This window comes from Aulonocara sp. 'chitande type north' Nkhata Bay, linkage group LG20 (genome assembly GCF_057382095.1).
Source record: "Aulonocara sp. 'chitande type north' Nkhata Bay isolate Kocher_YH1m ecotype deep benthic linkage group LG20, A_spYH_male_GT1.1, whole genome shotgun sequence".
NCBI classification, from domain to species: Eukaryota; Metazoa; Chordata; class Actinopteri; order Cichliformes; family Cichlidae; genus Aulonocara; species Aulonocara sp. 'chitande type north' Nkhata Bay.
The window spans coordinates 29,077,858-29,099,490 of record NC_141363.1 but is presented as its reverse complement, the minus strand read 5'-3'; the positions used below and the strand labels follow the sequence as shown (position 1 = coordinate 29,099,490).

The 21,633-nt window shown below is 44.6% G+C and overlaps 1 protein-coding gene across 3 annotated transcripts in view; it reads right to left on the bottom strand.

Annotated features, from left to right (window-relative positions):
• Positions 1-20,923, bottom strand: part of flna (filamin A, alpha (actin binding protein 280)) — a 43,848-nt gene extending 22,925 nt beyond the window's left edge. For 2 of the 3 annotated variants that reach the window (XM_086278521.1, XM_086278522.1), the window contains exons 1-3: positions 20,639-20,922; positions 11,357-11,823; positions 937-1,188 (exon numbers count right to left, since the gene is read on the bottom strand). In XM_086278521.1, coding sequence (XP_086134647.1) covers positions 937-1,188; positions 11,357-11,726 — 622 coding nt within the window. In that variant the 5' untranslated portion in view covers positions 11,727-11,823; positions 20,639-20,922. Of the gene's footprint in view, positions 1-936; positions 1,189-11,356; positions 11,824-20,638 lie in introns of all 3 variants that reach the window. The other variant, XM_086278523.1, reaches the window with a different exon arrangement.
• Between the last annotated feature and the right edge of the window lie 710 nt (positions 20,924-21,633).

Below are 21,633 nucleotides of genomic sequence, written 5' to 3'. Positions count from 1 at the left end.
TCTAGCTGCTCATCATCACTCTTCCCATCTGTTTTATTGACACGTGAGAATATCATGCTTTCCCCTCACCCAACCTCCAGCTGTCAGTCACTGCTGTGTGTTTAATGTTAGACGTATGAGGCGAGGTTGGCGTGCAGTTTGAGGAGTGGTAGTGTTGCGTCAGTGCACTGCTTAGTTCCACAATCTTTAAGTCCTCTCTAGCTGCTGGACTGAAATGTGTCACTACGTGCCACAGAGACCTGCACACAGGTCGAGGACCGTTTCACACGTCAGCTTTAAATGAATGCTGAACTGTGTTGGCCTGATTATTGATTTTAGCATCTCTACAGACACACACCTCAGCATTTCTGCTGCTTTGTGACGGAGATGTTTTCTGTTTCACTGCAGTGTCACTTACTGTGATTGGCTCTTGTTTATTATTGTTTGCGTAGTTATTTACTACCTTTGTGTCTCTCACTTGGTGAGCCGGATTACCAAATGAGAGCAACATGGTTTACACAATCCCTCGGGAAGTGAAAGACACAAGTCCCCTCTGGGGTCAGGTCAGGAAGGACTGGTGTCAAACTCAAACATGCAGACTTGCTACTGTGAGCCTGTGGGACAAGCTGAAAGTAGCTTCTCACCACACTGGTGTGATCGCTGAACACTCCAAATTTAATGATTCTTTATCGGTTAACATAAAATAAATAAGCGACTAATTTTTAAAATGGCCTGTATTTGTATAGTGCTTTAAAGCATGTGTCCAAGAACATGTTTAAAAATACTGAATCTTCACTGGAGCAGCAGAACATCGAGACAGGAGCCTCGTCTTTCTGAAATAAATGCATCTCGTTCTTGGTACTGGGCTCGTCTCAGGATCAGCCCCTAGCAGTAGGGTAAACACACCCACACACCCAAGACCCCAGAACACCTCAACACATCCACTGTTTAGCTCACCTGGAGCACAGCTGTCAACCAGGGCTCCCAGGGCCCGGCCGGTCTGCCAGTCTCTGTTGAAGTTGGTGATGGGGAGCTCAGGCAGCTTGTTCTGGATCCATCCCAGCAGCCTCTGCTTGGGGGTCTTCTGCTTGCCATCATCTGCCTCTTCCTCTTCATCCCACATGGGCATGGAGATGGAGTAGTGCAGGATCAAGGTCCAAATCAGACCCAGGATCAGCTTCAGGTTTCCATCAACAATGGCTTTAGAGTCTGGGGACCAGATATGAGTCACGTTAAACAGTCGCACAAAGTTCCTTTATTTTAGAAACCAGCTTAGACCACCATAAAACAAAGCACGACTAGAAGGTCTCAGCCAAGGACATGAAGTAATCTGTACTTCAAATACTCAGATTCCTCCTGCTATCTAATGTTTGGCTGGATACATGCCCCTCCCCCTTTAAACATATTTCAGATGGTCTAATTTCCAGTGGTTGTCATAAGTCGAAGATGTGTCCATTCTTGGAGCACTGCATTTCAAAAAGACATTAACTCAGAGCCCAAAGCTTTTTTTTTTTTTTTTTTTTTTTTAAAGTAGGAGGATAACAGTGCAAATTAAAAGCCGGGTTTCTGACACTGGTGGACAGAGTGCACGTCCTCAAATGGCAGTACAGCAACACCGTTTATGGTTTGGGCCACCGCTGCAAAGCTTTAATATGAAAACCTTGGAGGATACGTCGAGTGTAAATGCATTTGTTTCAAGGACGGCAGATTTGACCACCATGTACCAGTCATGGACTTTGTTAACTACCTACCTCATTATTGCTTTACATCAAAGGAGATTCAGTACATTAAACTCCAGGATGTACACAGAGTCCCGCTGACTCTGTAAAAATAGTCATTTTCTAATGGACTCTAGGCTGCTCCACTATTTACCCAGCGGTTGGGGATGGACTCATCTGATTTTGTGCCGGATGCCCTTCCTGATGCAACCCTCCCAATTAGCTGGGCTTGAAAGCAGCACTGGGAGTACACCAGCTTGGAATCCCCACAGACTGGATTTATGAAGACGCCAACCAATTCCTTTCATGGTGTTTTATTAACTCAGTGTGGATGACTCATGAGCACAGTGAGTTTAAGTGTAATAAATGTGTATATAAATAAAATTGACCTTTTATTTGAACTAATTTTAATTTCACACGTCTTTGATGCATTTTTGCAGTGTAATAAAACTTGACCATTTTTGAAACTCCATTTGTGTTAATGAAACTGTCACGCTTCAGCGTCACTAAGACATGAAATTCATCTGAATTAGAGCCTGAACTGTCTGAATTCAGACGATAGTGTGAGAACTTCCAGAACAGAGAGTGCCATGATGAATGCAGAGCTGAATCACATTAAAACTGAGACACTGACACACTAGTTCCAGTTGTGACGACCACACCAACAGCACACCGACTTCTGTATTTGCATTTTTCTATTTTCAAGTCTAAACCACATACTGCTGCAAGCTGAGTAAAAGGTGATGCAACCATAAGCTAGCCTGGGCATGAGCACACATACCGGCCCACATAAATGCTACTGCATGCACATAGCTTGCACAAGAAGCAAGACCAATGAGTCCTAAGATCAGGCCTTGAGGAACGGGTGTGGCGCAGTGTTTGTGCGTTTCCAAGCTGATGTTGATCAGATTATTAGTTAGAGAGGAAATAATGGGGCCAAGTTCAGATTCTTGGAAGAACCTGAGATCCAGTTCTGAAATACGAACAAAGCCCCACTTTTACGTGCAGTGTTTTTGTTTTGCAGCGTTTGGGAGAGCTTTAGTCTTCATTGCAATCTTAACTCCCCACCCCTGAATTTACAGCTACACTGGAATAACTGTTGGTGACAGCAAACCAGCCTCAACCACAGTGACACCACCCGAGCCCTTTGCTGGAGCTACTGCAGCATTAATGGTCTTCTCTGGGAGTCAGCGAGAGCGTGAGGATGCATGATGCAGATAAAGATGAGGAACAGAACAGCAACAGGAAATCTTTTCCCCATAACAACCTTCAACAAGTCGAGCTGTTTGTGCACATGCAGAACTGGGACAATCTGTCTTAGCTGGCTGCTCGTCTGAATCCATGCGCCAACAGAAAAGCATGCTCTCGAGCAGCCAACGCTTCTCTACGTGACATGTCAGCTGCCTTCTGTTTGGCGTGGGTGGGTGAGAGACACTCCATAGGGGTGATCAAACAGAACTGGATCAGATGCTTGGATGGCCAGCTACTGTGGGAACTTTGAGAAAGAAGCAAAGGAGGCAGCAGCGGAGGGGCGCAGAGATATGTTGCCTAGGGACAGATAAACCCAGGACTTATAAACTGTTATTAGTACTGATAGCAGAGTCTGAATAAGACCACAGGTTGGTACGTGTAGCAAGAATGCAGAGCAGCTAAGTAGAGGCGTGTCAGCCTGCCAGCCATCCCAGCAGAGACACAACACTAGTTTTAGTACTTGTACAATTAAGAGAACACAATCTGCTGCTTTTAGTTCAACACGACAGTCCCCTATAAAGGAATATTGTTAGGACTTCATTCAGCTCCGAGTCTGTGTCTTTGATTCATGTCTTGCACACACAAAAGCCACTAAACATTCAAGGAATCTGCCAGCATTCCCAGCAGAGCACAGCTCACCAAGCCTGACAGAGCCCATATATGGACACATGCTGCCACAGACTCCCCCCTCTGCTGACTCATACACCCCCTGCAACAAGCTTGTGTGTACCACGGAGGCTACCGTATGGAGTGTCTGTGGTCTTTTTACTCCTAAAACTCCCATGATTCATTGGTATGGCTCATCGTTACTGCAGCAGCCCCTCCACAGCCCTCCTGTGGCATTACATGACATCATCACAACCCGTGACCTGTACCCTGACCTGGTCTCAGCAACGAGACCACGGGGAGCGAGAGCGCTCTGCACGGTTCAGACTGTACAGCAACATCTGGAGCCGATTAGTCCTGAGAGCTTGTAAACTGAAGAACAAGCAGCAGTCCCGAGGCCTCTCCCGTCCATGTTATCCTTACACAATAATGATGAAGTGTAACCGTAGCATGACTGTCACCATCTCTGTATGTTCATAATATCTCCAGCTCACATGTGGAAAGGAATTTTAATGAAATTCTTAACATGTCACATGACCGTACGTGTATGTGTAACATGCATATGAGGAAAAAAAAAAAAAAAAACATTAGTGAAGTCCCACTGAGAAACAATGGGACCATCATTTCCAAAATGAGCGTTATGTTGATTCACAAAGACTTGAAACTCATCAGTTTGATGTCAGAGTTCGTGGTTAATCTGGAGTCGTGCAGCAGAGGAAACAGAGCAGCTGCTGAGAACCTAACTGCAGTCACAGGGAGACTGAAGAAAAGACATTCATAATAAAGCTTAAAAATAAAGTCATTTGCTTTGTTCATGCTGGCCCACATATACCAATACACTAAATGTAATCTATTGTTATACAGAGTTTAGGCTAAAAGCTCCAAATGCTGAAATCTGTGGCCTGCAGCTGTTCTTCCCCTCCCACTTCTTCCTCTGACTGCACCAAGCCACACTGGAGCTACTACACTTCCTCCTCTTCCTTTCTACTCCTTCCACTCATCCTCCCTCCCCTCAGCACTCCCTAAGCTGGGGGAGAAAAAAAAAAAAAAAAAAAAAAAAAAAAAAGTTCCTCCTGGTTTTTTAGCCTTAAAAGGGCAGAAGCACACTGGATTTGGCAGGGCCCCCCCACCACCCCCAATTCCCTGGGCTCTGGTTACAGACAGGGAGGGGAGGAGGCAGGACGGACAGGGAAAGGGAAGGAAAGAGGCAGAAGGGGCGGAGGTCTGAAAGAAAGAAAAAAGGTGCGGGGAGTGAAAGTGCTGCATGGGACATTTTTATAAGGCTGCACTGACAGCAGCACACACTGAGGATGGGATGTGTTCATCTGAGTGAAGCAAGCAGAGAAAATGGCCTTGGACAAAAGGATGATCAGGAGGTGAGGGAGGACATGGGTACCATGTCAAATGATGGAACACAATACAAGTGTTTCCTGGAAACCGCTGAGAAGTACTATTAAAGTACTGATTATTCCCTCGATGACATCGTAATAAGAACAGTAACATAAGACATTATCTATGAAAAACAATGTGTCTGCTGTTTATGTGCAGTTTAAATGTGTGCTGGAAAAAGTGCTTGTTGAGTTTGAACATGAGGCATGGGGAGTTGTGGCAGTTTTCCAAATATGATGTAATGGAATAGCCAGAATACCTCTGGACTGAATGGGAACACACTCTGCTAATTCCAGGATCCACATGACCAACCCCCTCTGCCTGTGCAGACAGGAAGTTGTGCTAATGATAATGAGCTGGCAGGAAGTGATCTATTTTGACCCAACTGAGTGGCTAAGAGCTTATCGCAGCCCGACCTGCATTCCTCTCTGCCCTCATCACCAAAGGCTCTCCTTTCCTTCATCGTCATGTTTCTGAAAGATTACATTTAAGATCATAACATCCGAACACAGCAGGCTAAACTGGTGAGTGAGCGTTCCCAGTGGAACTGTGCAGCACTCATGTTATGACCAAAACAGGAGTTTTCCGGGTTTTGGGAGTAGCTTAACTTCAAAAAGGAACCCACCGCTCGCTGAATTCTGCTTATTAACATGGTCCAAGTTTCAAATAGTTTTCCACCAAGCTGATAACTGATGCAGCCACAAGCATCAGTGTAGCTTCATATGTTGGCTAATGAGCAATAAGACTGAATGTGCCAGTTTGCTCCATCTAGCAGCTCAGGTGTCACTGCAGCCAGGAGAATCTGACTTTAACCAAGGAAACGTATCCATCTCCATCACATGGCTCTTTAAACACCTTCTCTTTGGTTAATGTCAGAGATCAACAACACTGGCTTAAATTGGCACCCATTTCCTCAGGTTATTTGTAGAGCCATGGTGCCACACTGTGTGGACATCCAAGTTGCAAAAGTAGAAACATGGCAGAGGGAAGTTAATGTTTGACAGTATGAAACTTAATTGTGCAAAATCACATATCTGTTGTATACAGCAATTACAAACATCTTTACGTGCTTTGATGTTTCCCAATCATCTAAGGAACACGTGCAAGCAGCACCTTACAGTTGTAACAAACTTCCTTAAATGCTTCATCGTCCTGGGATCACTTCTATAAAACTTTTCATTATCATGGGACAGCATAACAGGAGGGAGCAGCTGGCTATTACTACACAGGCGTCTGTCTCAACCTGCTTACCTCCACTACCAGCAGACACAAGGAAGCTGCAATTTATGAAGATGATTCCACACCAAGCCTGGAAGAGCTTGGCACAACATTCACTCATGCACCGTTTCTGCATTTTCTGCACAGGCTCAGTCAAGTTCATACAAAGCAGGGTTTCAAATCTGGGTTTGGCTGACGGGCTGGAACAGAGATGCTGCCGACATGATTATGATGGAGAATGAACCTCTGCACAAACAGAGGAATATTTGATGAGGACAACAAGTCTTAATCTGCTGAACAGCTAATGTTTGTTAAAGCTCCATTTCACTTAGACACAAATAGGATGAAGCTTGTACAAACATGGGTGTGATGAGGGCAGGGGAACAATCACTTACACCGTCTTTGCACAAGGATGCAACAGGAATTTCCTCACAACTAAAGATTTATACAGAAGATGCTTGTAAGATGTTCTATAGTCACAGCAAACTAAACGACTGCATGAGATGTGCTGTTGGATCACTGCTAACACCACTGCCTGCTGCTGGCAGCCTCTGTGACTGAACCCATGTTAGGTCTTTGGATTCATCAGTAGTCATGAGTCTGCTGCTGCTGCTGCCAGATCATGTGGGGCTTTGTCAGAGAGATTACCTGTTAGGCTGGAGCCTGGTTACAGTGAAGTCTGGACTCTGTCACTGTGGCTGTATACCATGCTGGCCGAGCCGTGCAGGAACACGAGCGATGCGAACCACACATGCAAAGGCACCATGTTTACAGCTGAAGGAGCAAACAAGGTTTGGCAGGAAGAGTCTCCTTTAACCATTTCTCCTGTGGATTTACTGTCAGCAGGCCCATTTGACAAGTTCTGTTTAAGTGAAAGCAACTCTTCTGGTTTGTCCTACAGACAAAACTCAAATGGTTCAGCAAAGATCAGAAGACGAGCTTTACAGGCATGTTTAGTGTCACAGTCACAACTAGGGCTGGGCCATATTATACCGTTCACGGTAATACCGGTATAATGTTAGGCAACGATAGGAAAATGAAATCTCGCGATAGAATGGGAGTAAAACGCGCATGCGCAGTGCCTTTGTTTTCATACGCACATGGCCGATTGTTGAGTGAAACAGATGAACCAGAATTGGTTTGTAAAAATGGTGCAACTTCCGTGATGTGGAACTGGTTTGGTGTTTGTCCGTCAGATACACAACAAAGCACATTTTTTTGCAGAACATGCAAGCAGCCGTTGTTATTGTCGTATTTGTCGGACTAAGATGCTCTTAAATCTGGGAGTAATCTGGGTCCTAAACTCCGTAAACTTCAGGTCAAACAACACTGCAGCGTCACTTAGAGTTAACTGTCTAAATTCTTTCATCTTTAATAAAACGATCAGCATTGCTGCTTTACCAGGTGTAACTATAAAGTTTAACTTCCAGGCATCCATGAAAACAAAATGTATTACATTTAACGGAGTTAGAAGCTAGCAGGAAGCTAGCGGAAGTTAGCTCGCTAGTTTCGCTAGTTACCTAAGCATGATATTGCATGTTCTGACTGAGAGATTTCTGAAAAAAATCAAACGTACAGCTCTGCTATCACTTCCAACATAAATGAAGACAGGAAACTAAACAGCAGTGACGTTTGTAGGGTTACTGAAGTTGGGCTAGCTAGTATATAATGATGTGCTACGTGATCGCTAGCGACACAGCTATGTTAGCATAACATAAACAGTGAAGCTGGAGGACGAACACTAACACTTTTCCACTTATAAACGTTAACGTGAAGGTTCCTCATGGTTAGAGACAAATGCAATCGCATGGCAGGATGCTGTAAACGGACCAAACTTCAGTCAGGAGAACAACTGAGATAATCCATCCACAATACGAGGTTAGTCATTAATATACTGCAACAACATGGGAATAGAGCAGCTGCCAGAGAATTCAACATTAATGAATCAATGGCACAGAAGTGGAGGAAGCAAGAAGAATGAGTTTAATAAAGTTTGATTTATCTGACTGCTTTGTTTCGCTTAATGTGCCTTATAATCCCGTGCACCTTACGGTCCGAAAAATGCATACTGCACACTGCAGTTTAATGTTGCAAAGCACCTCTTTTTAACTTCAGTGGATATTATACATGGTTATGCTCAGGATATGTCAGCACATTTCTACTGGAAATGCCTTTTGGTTAAACTTTCAGCAAGGAATTTGCATTTGCACTGTTACATTTTTATAAAGCTTTAATGTACATAAAAACCAGCTTCTTGTTTAAGTGAAAATAAATGGAAGGTTGTCTTTTTGCGCTAGTAATGTTGTGGAGTTGTATTTTGTCTCGCATCAATTATATCGTCGGTTATATCATTATCGCAAATTTTCAAATATATATCGTGATAAATATTTTTGGCCATATCGCCCTGCTCTAGTCACAACCTACTGATGTCTGAACACACAAAGCAGAACTGACCATCTTTGCTTCACATTTCGTTTTTCAGAATATTTACATTGTTCCTGAAAAGTGATGATTTTTTAAACTTTACAGCCAAAGATGTGTAATAAGTCCATTTGACCAATATTATTATTATTATTGGTTAATAAATCTGGGAATCTTAGTCTGTTGCTGTAAGGTGGATTAAAAGACACACAGCATCTCTATGGGAGATTCTGCTAGACTGATTTTGTTAACCTTTCAGTAAAGTTAGCCTAAAGGGAAAAAAGAAAAACCATCAGACTAAAGCTGACACGCTGCTGGTCCCAGTGTTGCATTTCCTGTGCAAAGAAGAACATGACATATCTGTAAGAGGAGCGTTTGCCAAACAGCCTGGCTCAGCCGGTGAAGGAGAGCCCTTTGTAACAGAGCTCAGTACCGGTCGGCGGTCGGCCCTCTCCAGATACATCTCCTGCAGCCCATCCACGGAGCCTCTGCCTTTAAACCAGCAACATTAGTTTCAGCCTCTCTAATGTCGCCCTTCCCAAAAAGCAAAGTTCATTTATTTTACTGTCAGACTGAGGCAGCATGCTGAAAGGTGACAACCAATCTTTAGAGAGGTTCAAAAAGCTGACTGTAGAAACAGTGACACTTTCTGCTGCTGGTGCATCTCTCCTTCATTTTGTGTCAGAGTCAAAAATCTGGCATTAAAAAAAAAAATAAAAAAAATGATTTGACAGAACAGAAATCCACTGATTGTTACAGCACGGTGTTTGTCAAATCGTGCTCTACCTGCTGCTGACATGCAGCCAGAGTCAGACATTTACATAAAAAAAGAAAAAATTCTTGAAATCCTGCTGATGCTGAAAATATCAGCTGTCAGAAAATACCAAAGTACCGAATATGATAGTTCTGTTTTCACAAAATGATTATCCCGTCTCTTATTTGTAGCCTGCACTCCATTAAATCCCTGTAATACTTCCCAGTTAGAGGCTTTGAGAGGGCGTGTACGAGAATGGGAGTTTGTGCTGACGTTCGCTCTTCATATTGAGAGCAGAGTGAAGCCCGAGTGAGAAAGACAGAATCTCACACATGAAAATCTCAAGCAAGCACAGTAGCCCAAAATAAGACTGTGGATAAGGACAGCCAATCAGAACAAAGTGGGCTTAAAGGGGGAGGAGTCGTTATTCCAGACAGAGCTACACCAAGGCCGTGAGGAGATAACGGTTAATCACTCGGAGCTATTCTAGTTTTTATTCTTGGACTGAACAAGTTATAGGTCACGTACTGAACGTCTGTCGAGTTCAGTGAGGACACGTTTGCCTTTTCCTCCAGTGCAACGCTGTAAAATAAGAAACACTGGACACCTGCGTCTCTGGGGTTGGATGGACTGCTCCACAACACACACAGCTGTTATTTGGAAACTGTTGCATTTTCAGTAAATGAGAAAAAGACAAGTGAAAAGAGAAATGAAAGAGGTGTGGCCATCAAGATGCAAGATGAAAGGAAACCTGATAAGTTATCAGTGAGAAAATATGCTGAAAACCCAAACTGGGCAAAGAACAACAAGAATAAAGCCCAGAGAAGCAGAGAGCATGTGCATCACACTGAAGAGATGTCAGTTTGGCAATTTGTGGTGAGCCTTGCTGCCTGGGTGTGTCCACTTTCTGCAATGAAAGGAGGAAGTAAAAGAAAAGCAGGCTCCTCTCTCATCTTCAGATGAAATGAGTCAAAGAGCAGCTAAGGATGAGTGAGTCAGCAGGAGGAACAAACAGAGGCTCACTCGTGCTTCGCCCTAAATACCAGCAAAGCACTGCTTTCAGTAAAACACAAACTGCTGCATGTATTGAGAAAATGAGGGTGATGTGTGTGAAGAGTGTATCAGATGTGTACTTTAAAATTGTCAACCGCAATTTCTGCAGCAGCACCTCCCAAATTTAGAGCCACCCATCGTCTCCCCTGCAGAGCAGCTGGAGGCAGGAGCGTGTTCATGGAAACCAAGTGAGCCAGACACCAGAGATGACAAAGACCCACTCATGTCTGAGTCCCAGAGCTATCACGCATTTCCACCCACAGACTCTGTAGATAACACTGTTACAGACTGTCTTTACTCCAGGTGATGAGGCAGCATTGCATTTGCTCTTACAGACCCTGCATAATGAACTATAGTGAGGACTCAGCTGTGTGACATCTGCACTGTTCTGGGAGAAATATGAGAAAGCAGAACATCAGTAGCGCTGTGAGCAGGCATGCAGCTGCATGTAGGCAGAGCCAATTCAAACTTTATGTCTGCTGCAGTCCAGCACCAGCCCAAGCTCTCCCCACCACATCAACACACACAGTAGGTCTGGGGCAGGCCCACAGAGCGTGGCTCTCACAGGCCCGGCCGGCTCAGGCGGTTGAAAACACCCCACCCACCGACCCCACAGCACAGTCAGACCCCCTCCTCCCAAAACAATCGGCCTCAAACCTGAACAGACCGAGACAAAAGCCCTGCGCCCCCGGTCACCCGAGGGAGACGCCTGCTGCCTCACTGAAAACCCTTTCAGAAATGCTGGTGCGCGTTTAAACACTTCTGTTACAGAAAATATTCTAGTGGGCTCCATAACTGGTTTTCCTGCGCCCCACGGTCGTGGGCTGCTCTTAAAATGATCACCATTTACTACAGTGCAATCAAATGTGACCACTTCTTTAGGAACAGCAAACATTTCCAGAAGCCTGTTGGAGTAAAGCTGGATCAATCACGCGTCCTGGCACTCACACACACTTATCGGACCCACCTATGGACACCAGCTTGATGTTTTCCTTGTCCAGGAACTCCAGAGCCACCGACACGTTCTCCAGCTGCATCTGGCGAAAGGTGGGCCTCTGGTTGTACTTTCGGAACATTTTCTTCTGAGACAGGACCTCCAGGAGCCCGATGAGCCGCAGCCCGTCGCTGAGATCCGTCTGCAGGTTGCCGATCCTCTTGTTGACGCATTTCAGGTGTTCGTTACACCAGCGGGTGAAAGTGTTCTGCTGTATCTTCTTCCACGGCGCATCCTCGGCCAGGTCTTTCTCTGTAGCGGGCATTTCTGCGTCCTTGTCCGCGGAGAGAGCGTTTGGAGCGGGCGCGGCGCTCTGGTGGAGCCGGGGGTGGGAACCACTCATTTTTATGGTCTCGGCTGTCTCCTGGTTCGCTGGCTTCTCTTTTTTTCCTTCGCCCTGGGTGGAGTCTTCTCAATCTTCCCTTTCTCACTTTCTAGCTCTGTTTGTGGAGAAAAGAAAAAGAGAGCAGAGAACAGTTACTAACAGCCTAGAGACACAAGTTTCGCAAAGAAAGTAGGCGGCTGAGGACGGAAAGGGACGAGTCAGCTTCATTATCCGTGTTACAATCAGGAAAAAAAGGGGAAACAAATACGAAGAATGGTATTTAGCCCCGTTAGACTGTGTCCCAAACTTATGCCTGGCTCAGCTAAGGAAACCCAAATGTCCTGTGTTGGGGCGGTTGAGGTGTAAGAAACCTGAAACTTGTTCACATTCTAACTTTACGCCATGTTTAACAGCAAACGAGCATCTCGCTAATTTTACTACCGAGTTTAACTCATTGCAGTCAGAACAGCTGCTCTGTGTTTGAACATTTAGCCATTTTTAACGAAGACAGTCAGCGGTGTCCAGAGAAAGAGCTCCGGGCTGACAGAAACCTCAAGCTGCAGCTTCAAGTCAGAAGTACGAGTAGTCTGAGAGTCATTGTTCGGTTTGTCCTCCGCTGAAGCACCTTTGTAAACAGGCTCCTGTCTGAAGCTAACAGTCATGGGTACATTAAACTTCCCCAAACTAATGGACAGCGCTGGCTACACCAGGACAAACACCAATGATCATAACCATCAGGCCACAACGTGCCGGCAGTATTGTGTGGAGGAAACAACGACTGTAATGTCACTGAAAAATCAGAAAGCAGTGAAATTACCTCCGTAGTCTTTGTAATGTCTTCATGTGTGTTTGTCAAAGACTGTCCTTATCCTGGACCTCCTAGCGTCCCATTGTGGGACTATGTGACAGTTTGCACACCGTTAGTTCCTCCTGTGGGTTTCACCTGCTCCCTTCTTTGACCTGCCCTCATTAGAGCCTGAGTGATTTCACCTGCTCAGCCTCAGCTGTTGTTTCCTTCTGTGTTTTAGCTCCTTTTTACTTGTTATTAAAGTTTTTATTTGAATACCTGCAACTTTGTTTCTGTCCGTGTGTGCTTTGAACTGTATCACTGTGTCACATATGATAACCTTATGTTTGTCTCACACCTGGTTGTGCTCCTGTCTGAGTTTCCAAAATGGTTTCAGACAGCAAACAAGTTTAGCTGAATCTAACTAGCATTATTGCTATAGCTCCCCCCAAATAAATCCAATAATCAATGCTGTTATTATGATTCAAATTTACAAAGTACAGCTGCTCTGTAAGCTGCAGTGGAGTGTTTCTGACCGTACGTCTTCTAAGTTTTCTCTGCAGTTTTTTGCTGTTTTTAAAAATGAAGCTTAATGGTGCCATAAAGTTAAAACTCTTAATATTGTCATCTTAATTCAGTTTTTACAAATACCCACAAGTATTTCCTTCGAGGACATAACACCTCCCCCCCCCCCGGACCTTTATCCCTAATGCTATGCTGTGGCTACAGAAGCAGAGGGGCTGTTTTCAGAGCTCGACAAACAGATTTTCCAGCAGACGTACTGCACGGTCCCTGTGAGGATATGAGCTCATCTTGTGCTCGGGGTCCCAGGCGAAGTAAATATTTAAGCTATCTGGAAGGATAAGCAGATCAGAGACTCACTGTTGTTTGTTTGTGTGCGTTGGAATGCATTCAGTGTTGTTCAACTTTCCTTTTTTGTGCAAGCATGGACAGTGTGCTTATTTGTGCATTTGAGCGCACAGTGTGAACCTCTGCCTTCGTCTGTGTGTGACATCACTGTGCTGTGTGTGCAGCCCCGTCAGTAAAGACAGGACTGTGGACCAGTGTGCTGTACTGGCCCAGCAGCGTGATCACAGATCAGCTATGTGCTCTACACTAACACATGTTAGGCTAATGATGAAGTCTGATAAGAGCCTGGATCGACTGTTTTCATCACTTTGTCTTCTGCATTGGAGACACGTGCTGATTGCTCTTTTTAGGATTACCAAAAAAATATGATGGCCAATATTATAACGAAGCATCAAGCAAGCTTTGAGGTGAACAGTTGGCAGCTGTCAGCCTGGCATGGTGAGGTACTATACTGGTCACCAAGGAAGCTTACAGTTTCTCACCAGCTCCATGCACGCTGCTCTGTGACTGCTTTGACCTTCAGAGGTAAGGAAGTAAGCTGATGGCCAAAACTGTTCTTCCTCTAATGGGCACAGTCTCGAAAAGCTCGTCCCTCCACACAGTTTGCTTGATTTCATAATAGAAATAAACACCATCACAGCCTGGTGATGGAGGTCTCTATAGTGCTAGTTTCTTTCATAAAAACTGTACAGTGGGTAGATCTGATCCATTTACATTTTGTTAAGTGTTAAATCAGACGTGGGTAATCCACTGGTGTGCTGGCACGGGCAGATACCTGTGAATGGGACGTGTTGACTATGTGCTCTGGTGTCTTTTAAGCATTTTTAAGGGATCATCTAACAAAAAAAAAATCTTTGCTGATGATTCGCGATGTTGCTGCTCCACTTTTTTTCACCTCACCAGCAGATATGCGTGCCTGCGCATTGCAGTGATGCAGTTCATGTATGCAACTGTCTAACCAACCGTACTAACCATAGCTGATAACTTAGCAGTCCACTTAGCAGTCTGATGCAAATATGCTTCTAAAATGACTCGTTCTTATATAGCGCTTTTGTACTCTTCTGAGCACTCAAAGCGCTTTACACAACTTGTGTATTCACCCATTCGCACAAGCACATTTTTCTAGGTGCTTTCTAAGTAACATTCACACACACTCATGCAATTTGGGGTCAGTATCTTGCCTAAGGATATTTGGCATGCAGACTAGGGGAAGCCAGGAATCGAACCACCAACCTTCCAATCAGTAGATCGGAAGGTACCACCTGAGCTACAGCCAAGCTATAACATGAAAGCTCTGTGCTTTATGCCATCAGATGGGTGCTTCTTGTGGTTTTTGAATGAAATTATCTGACAAATAATAAGTCTGTACCACTGTTGTGGTGCAGTGCAATGTGTCAGAGGTTTTTGTTAGTCCACTCCTTCACATACAACCTATGGTTGAAGCTTGCTAAACAGGCTTGTTACTATTAGTTGGGAACTGGGCACTTCACCCTTTAAAGGTGAGTTTAAATATGGCCACTTTTGGCTCCTCAAAGCAAAAGGCATCATGGTGGTGGCCAAAAGTCTAAAGTACAGCATTCATATTCACATAAATAAGATACGGACATATTAGCAACTTATTTCCAAAGTGTGACCAGCAGGACTGAACAGGACGTTTGATGAACTACCAGATTTGTAGCTCAGTGGTTTCTGTTGCTTTGTAGTGTCCAACATCTGATTATGTATTCTAAGCAGGATGTCAGTATTATCTGTGTACCCTGACCTTTAAATTCCTTTTTTTCCTGTGAGTAACACACCAGCAGTAGCTCTACAGATGGGCTTGGATGTGACTCTGCAGCTTTTTGACTAAATAAGGAGTTCAGTGCCAGGAGCCAAAGTGCGGCCAGCAGCCATCAAGAATGCTTGGCCTTTGTGTGTGTGTGTGTGTGTGTGTGTGTGTGTGTGTGTGTGTGTGTGTGTGTCTGGTCAAAGGAGAATCTGAAGAATGCTCTTCACCCCCATAACAACCACGGAGCCTCCAGACTTAATAACACCCCAATAAAAGCGTCCCGTTAATGCTACACACACCGAGTGGCACCAGCATGCTTCTATCATCCTGTGGTCACTTAAAGAATCGAACGATACAATTAGATCGTTTTGGTTTAATTGTGTAATTCACATCATTTTACAGTGTGCAATGTGCGACAACAGTGGCAGAGCAGAAAACAGGCCAAATAAACACAATGTACCAGAAAGAAGAAGTGAATAGATGCTTGGAGTGGAAAGGCTTGGAGGGGGGTAATCTGTGGTTTGTTCATGCCAGAGAGCTCAATGAAGTTCTGCCTGGAAGTAAGTGAAAGCCGAGAAAGCTGGCAGAATATCCAGCACATATAGAGGCCTATTGTTCCAGAGGAATTTAGAAAATAAACAGGAGACAACACGCAGGGCGGGACGGCAAGAGCTCACCAAGGCAAGACTGAGCTCTCTCGCTTGTCCTTTGTCTCCCCCTAGCATTTGATTATGGTACTACACTTCTCTGTCCTGGAAGTGTTCCAATTATTTGCTTTTTGGACGTATCCACTTTTTATACTGATTGTTGTGACATCATCACTGAGTTCAAATGTACAGCAGCCTCCTCTGCTGAGTGCTGTTGAGGACTTTGCCACCACCACACAAATTTAATTAGAAAATCACTTAAAATCACTTCATTAAAGTGCCCAAAAGCTGCATCAGTGTTAATCTAACTAATGCTTCAAGACAGACTGAAAAATGTGTCATTCAAGCTTCTTACCCACACATCAGGACCTCAGTTTAGACTCTAAGCTCAAAGACAATAAGGTAAGAACATGAATGAGTGCTGTAAAAACACAACCTGACCACGTCAGTGTTGAGAAAGGATTTCAGTGAGCCAAATCCAACAGAAGGTTGCAGAACTAAATGTGGCACTGTTATTCTCTGCTTGTGCAGGAGGCCTCCAGCCAAAGACCTCATTCCCTGAATCGGCCGAGACGAAACCCAGAGGCTGTAGTGCTAAGACAGAGGTACGAGTGAAGACCTGAGAGATGAAAACCACTGATTTATGGAACAAATAGAAGAAGGGAAGAGCTTTGGATGTCTTGTAGTATTTTTCATCAAATAGTCAAATGTGAAATCTATCGACCTGTCTATGGGGCATGGTATATATGTGTGTGTGTGTGTGTGTGTGTGTGTGTGTGCATGCGTGTTTGTGTGTGTGTGTGCGTGTGTGTTTGTGTGCGTGTGTGTGTCTTCATACAAATATCGAATATAAGCTCTAGTCCACAGAAAGGTGTCGACTCAGTCTCCACTTGAGTGAATCTTATATAGCTGTATAGCACCAGCCTGTCCCAGCTTCAGCTTCTCATCACTTACCCCACCCAATCAGCCACAAGCATGAGCAGAGCAAAACTCAGCACAGGAAATGTAACACTGCACGCGATAACACTGCCAGCCACATTACATGCAAGACAGTGTGGAGACAGCCAGTCAGAAGCAGAGATTACACCTAAATTATGGTTTTCCCCTCCAGTTTCTGTAGACAGTGTGGTAACGGTGGCACTTGTTAGCTGAAAGTAGGACAAGACATGTCAAATAAGGACACGTTTGATTGAGATGTTTACATCAGATGAACCACACCAGCATCCTCTTTTGTCTTCACAGTATATACATCTTTATATTTATGAGAGAGAGGCAGAAATCCAGTCAGTCTGAGTAGTACCACATTTGCCTGGTGTTTGTCTGCATGCAGGTGAATCCATTTGTAAATCATAAGAGGAAGTTATAAGCCTCGAAAGCATCAACAGTTTAGCTTTCATTGTCCTTTTTTAGTTGGCGTTGCAAATACTAATAGCTGCACAGAACAGGAAGTCTTTGGCCTGACATCTGTGGTGTGCTGGCTACACCTGACCCAAACAGCGGCTACTGACCCCGCCGCTAAGCCATGCTAGGGGAGGCATGCTAGGGGAGGCATGCTAGGACAGCCATGCTAGAACAGCCATGCTAGGACAGCCATAGGTCCTCAAACTGTGGAAAAGCTAACTCGCTTAGCTTAATACCTCTCATTTTAGTGGATTTAATTGGATCTTTGCCTTTAAACAACTTTTTTAACAAAAACAAATGTATCTATAGATACCTATAGAAAAACTTTCTGAAAGTTGATTAAATATAAAGACAGTGGGTGGTATGCAGAAGTCTTAAGCTGCCACTCACTGGATATATTTTGCTAGGAAATTAACTGAGACATCTGAAAGTGAACATATATAGAAACACAGTATATGAGACAAAACCTGAGAATCCTAACGAGCTTGGAAGGCAATATTTGGTGTGATCAGCTTTATTCAACACAGTCTGAACTCTCTTATTCAAGCCTTCTGTGATTTCCTTAAGTAGTATTTAGGAGTAGTTTCTTGGGGGACGTTTCAAAGTCTTCTTTACAAACCGAATGCTGTTCAAGGTGACCCCACGTTTCTTCAATAATGCTGAAGTCTGGAGCCCAGTCCACCACTGTGTATTTCTCTGTTCAGCTTTGCTTTTACTTTGTTGACAGTGTGTTTGGGATCGCATGCTGAAAAATTAAGCTGTTGCTAATCGGATGCTTTCCAGATGGAATTGCATGATGGATCAACATCTGATGGTAAGGAGCCAGACATTCTTCTCTTTAAAAAAGACCCTAAGTCTGGACCACCAGTCCCAAACCATGACAGAGCCTCCACCATGTGTGACAGACATCTGTAGACACTCACTGTAGTATTTCAAAATCATGGTCATCATCTCATCAAAGCTGTTTCCAATGATTTTTAGTCACGTTCTTGTGTAATTTAGCATAATTCAACCTTTAGAATCATTTCCTTTATTCAAGAACGGCTTCTTAGTAACTACCCAAACGGTCCAGTGTCAGCTCTTTGCTGGATCTTTTCCTTTCTTAACGATATGACTATGACATACTTTTCATCTGCTGTATGTCGTTTTTCAGACCTGATACTTTTTTACCCTCCACTCATTTTTTTGTTTTGTTTAAGGCCACATAGCTCATCAGTTAGTTCAGAAACACCATTTGATTCCTGACCGAACTCTGTTTCCTGGATCTGCTACAGTGCCTAAAGATGGTTTAACAGATGAACAGCATTACAAATGAAAATGTTACTATGTGTTGTCACACACTGGTTCATTCTTAGCTGCCTTTTTTTATGCCTGATTGAATCATAGGTCACAGTGAAATGGCTTAGAAAAGGTCAGGCACAAGGACTGGGCTGAAAATGAAAGACAAAGCAGCCAATGCCCACACACTAACATCTGAGACGTACTCCCTTAAGGACCACTTTAAAAAGATCACAAAAAACAAAATCGAATAAAATGTGGGGGTGGCTCGAGACTTTTACTGTAGGCCTTATCTAACCATAATATTTTTGCATGAAAAACACCAAGTCTGCATACATTTTTCTGTTTTAGGGAATTTAAGTTTTAATATGTCATCGAGTTTGCATTCACATGGCAAAAGCTAAACTTTTAAATTTGCTGTAGAGAGGGGGGGGGGGGGGGGGGTTGATTTCATTTAAATCACACATGTTGTATGTGACAATTAGTAACCAGTAAAAACCAAGTAAAGGTGATGTGTCTGATACAGGTCAGCTGAGGAGCTCAGAGTTTGTGTAGAGCACAGGAAGCCCACAGTCCTCCACAGCGCTTTAGATGAAAGCTCAGTAGGAATGTTATGACCTCACCGTAAAATCACCTGCCAGAAAAGCTTTAAAAAAAAACTGGTTACATTTAAGAACAAAAGAGGCGCATTCAGGTCCTGCAGTCTCATCACCAAACAACCATCATGACAGCACTTTTCTGTTTTTGGAAGCTTACTGGTGAAGTGGACATGACTGTCTGGACTGGACTTAGATTATCTCCTACACTCTGCCATGAACTGAAAAGAACGTTTGTGTTTATATAACTGTATATAATATGTCTATAGGCAACAGTTAGTTCTTTAGAGGCTTCTTGCAAATGCTAAGTGAAAGGACACTGCCACACTGTAAACTGGACTTGGATCGGAGCGTTCGGTTTGCTTCATCACAACTTATAAATAGTAAAGTACTGATACATAGATGTAAGCCTCCCAGTCTTCCAGTGGCATGTGTTAATGCTGTTGCAGTTTAATCTGCAAATGATGTCAAGAACAGCAGAGCTGAAACTAAAGAGAAATGCTGCCTTGCTTGTATGGTTATTAAATGTGGATAAATGAAGTGTAACGAAGGTCATGCTGTCCTTGAACATGGGAGCTGCGTGAAAGCTTTCCTCCCATCTGGCCACACTTTGAGAAGCCGCTGACCATAAGAACCAAAACATGTTGCAATGATGTGCATCAGGTGTAGGCACTCAATGAAACTGAAGCTTTATTATGATTATTACCGACTGACTGACAAATACTTGGCAGGCATCTTTTTGATAATTGCCAGACTCATTATTTTTATGTTTTCATCGATCAGTTTTCCTATGCCAGCTATCACAGGATGAAAGGTGTGGTCCACTAGGAGGGGTCTAACCTTCACACTGCATAACTTATCGTTTCTTTTCCTTATTTTGAGAATTAGATGATCATCCAGCTGTGTTTCTGAAATGTGTTACGTGAAAATTCAGCCATTCTTCTGAACAATATCCAGATTAGATCAAATGAGTCGAGACTGGAAGGAATAATTATTTCAAGAGAGAGTAAACTCTGGGACAGGTGCACTTTTAGAGCTGACTTTGCCGTTTCGAGTCTTCAGTCGGGCTGCTGTCAGTGGATCGCTGATACTTCGGGAGGTCAACACTTGGGTCATTTTCAAACGTCCTCAACGTAAAGTGGACCGGGCGGCGCGCGTGCTCTTGCGGTTTCCCGCTCCCGGCGGCGGAGGGCGCACGCGGCCACCACTTGCCCCCCCGGTAAAACAGCACCAGTGGCCGCGGATGACCTTATTTGGTGTGGAACCCCTAATTGTAACACCGGGGAGTCCGCTGCTGCGGTGCACGCGCGCAAAAACCAGCAAATAAAGTTTACACGCAGGAACAGCGTGGGGCTAATCGTGGACCACCAGGGCAGCCAAGCCCCAAGCGCACCCAGTGAACCTCCTTCAAAGTTTAACAGGAAAACCCATTCACCGCACCCGCGGCAGAAGCACTCACGGCTGAGCCTCTCCAGCCCGCTGCAAACATACCCACGGAGCTGACACAGAAAACTTCAGCACACATGCCACGCAGGAAGCCTCACAGTGTGAGAGGAGCCTCCTCACATCGGGACCGAACTCACCTGTGTGCTGGAGCCTGTGATCTTCAGTCGTCTGTGTGTGCGTCCTCCGCCTCTCTGTCCGCTCCGTCTGCGCGCAGATGTTGCTGTGGTCACAGAGGGTGTGTTTATGTGTGTGTGTGTGTCCGTACCGAAGTCCCGGAGCTCCCTCCCCACGCTCAGTCCCGGTGGGGGGAAATGGGTGTATTGGTACTGGTGGCGCAAAAGAAAAGAAAGAGATAGTCCCTCTGCTCTTTTTCTCTTTTCTACCTCCACCTCTCGATCCCCCTCTCTCTCTCTGTCTGCACCGTGAGAGCCTTAATTGGTAAACGGGTAAAGCATCAGAGGTGCTGGGGGTGTTACTCTCTCTCTCTCTCTCTCTCTGTCTCTCGCTGTCTGCCTTTTTTACTTGGTGACGTCACGACCGCGCCTGGATTTTATAGGTATGATGTCACCGGTCTGTGCTCTGCTCTCATCTCATCCACTTTTATTGTATGCTGGTGTGTGTGTGTGAGTGCGTGTCTGTGTGTGTGAGTGCGTGTGTGTGTGTCTGTGTGTGTGTACGTGTGTTTGAGTATGTCTGTGTGTGTGTCTGTGTGTGTGAGTGCGTGTGTGCGTGTGTGTGTGTACGTGTGTGCGTGTGTGTGAGTATGTCTGTGTGTGTGTCTGTGTGTGTGAGTGCGTGTGTGTGTGTGTGAGTGCGTGTCTGTGTGTGTGAGTGCGTGTGTGTGTGTCTGTGTGTGTGTCTGTGTGTGTGAGTGCGTGTGTGCGTGTGTGTGTACGTGTGTGTGAGTATGTCTGTGTGTGTGTCTGTGTGTGTGAGTGCGTGTGTGTCTGTGTGTGTGAGTGCGTGTGTGTGAGTATGTCTGTGTGTGTGTCTGTGTGTGTGAGTGCGTGTGTGTGTGAGTATGTCTGTGTGTGTGTCTGTGTGTGTGAGTGCGTGTGTGTGTGAGTATGTCTGTGTGTGTGAGTGCGTGTGTGTGTCTGTGTGAGTGTGTGTGTGAGTGTGTGTAAAGCTC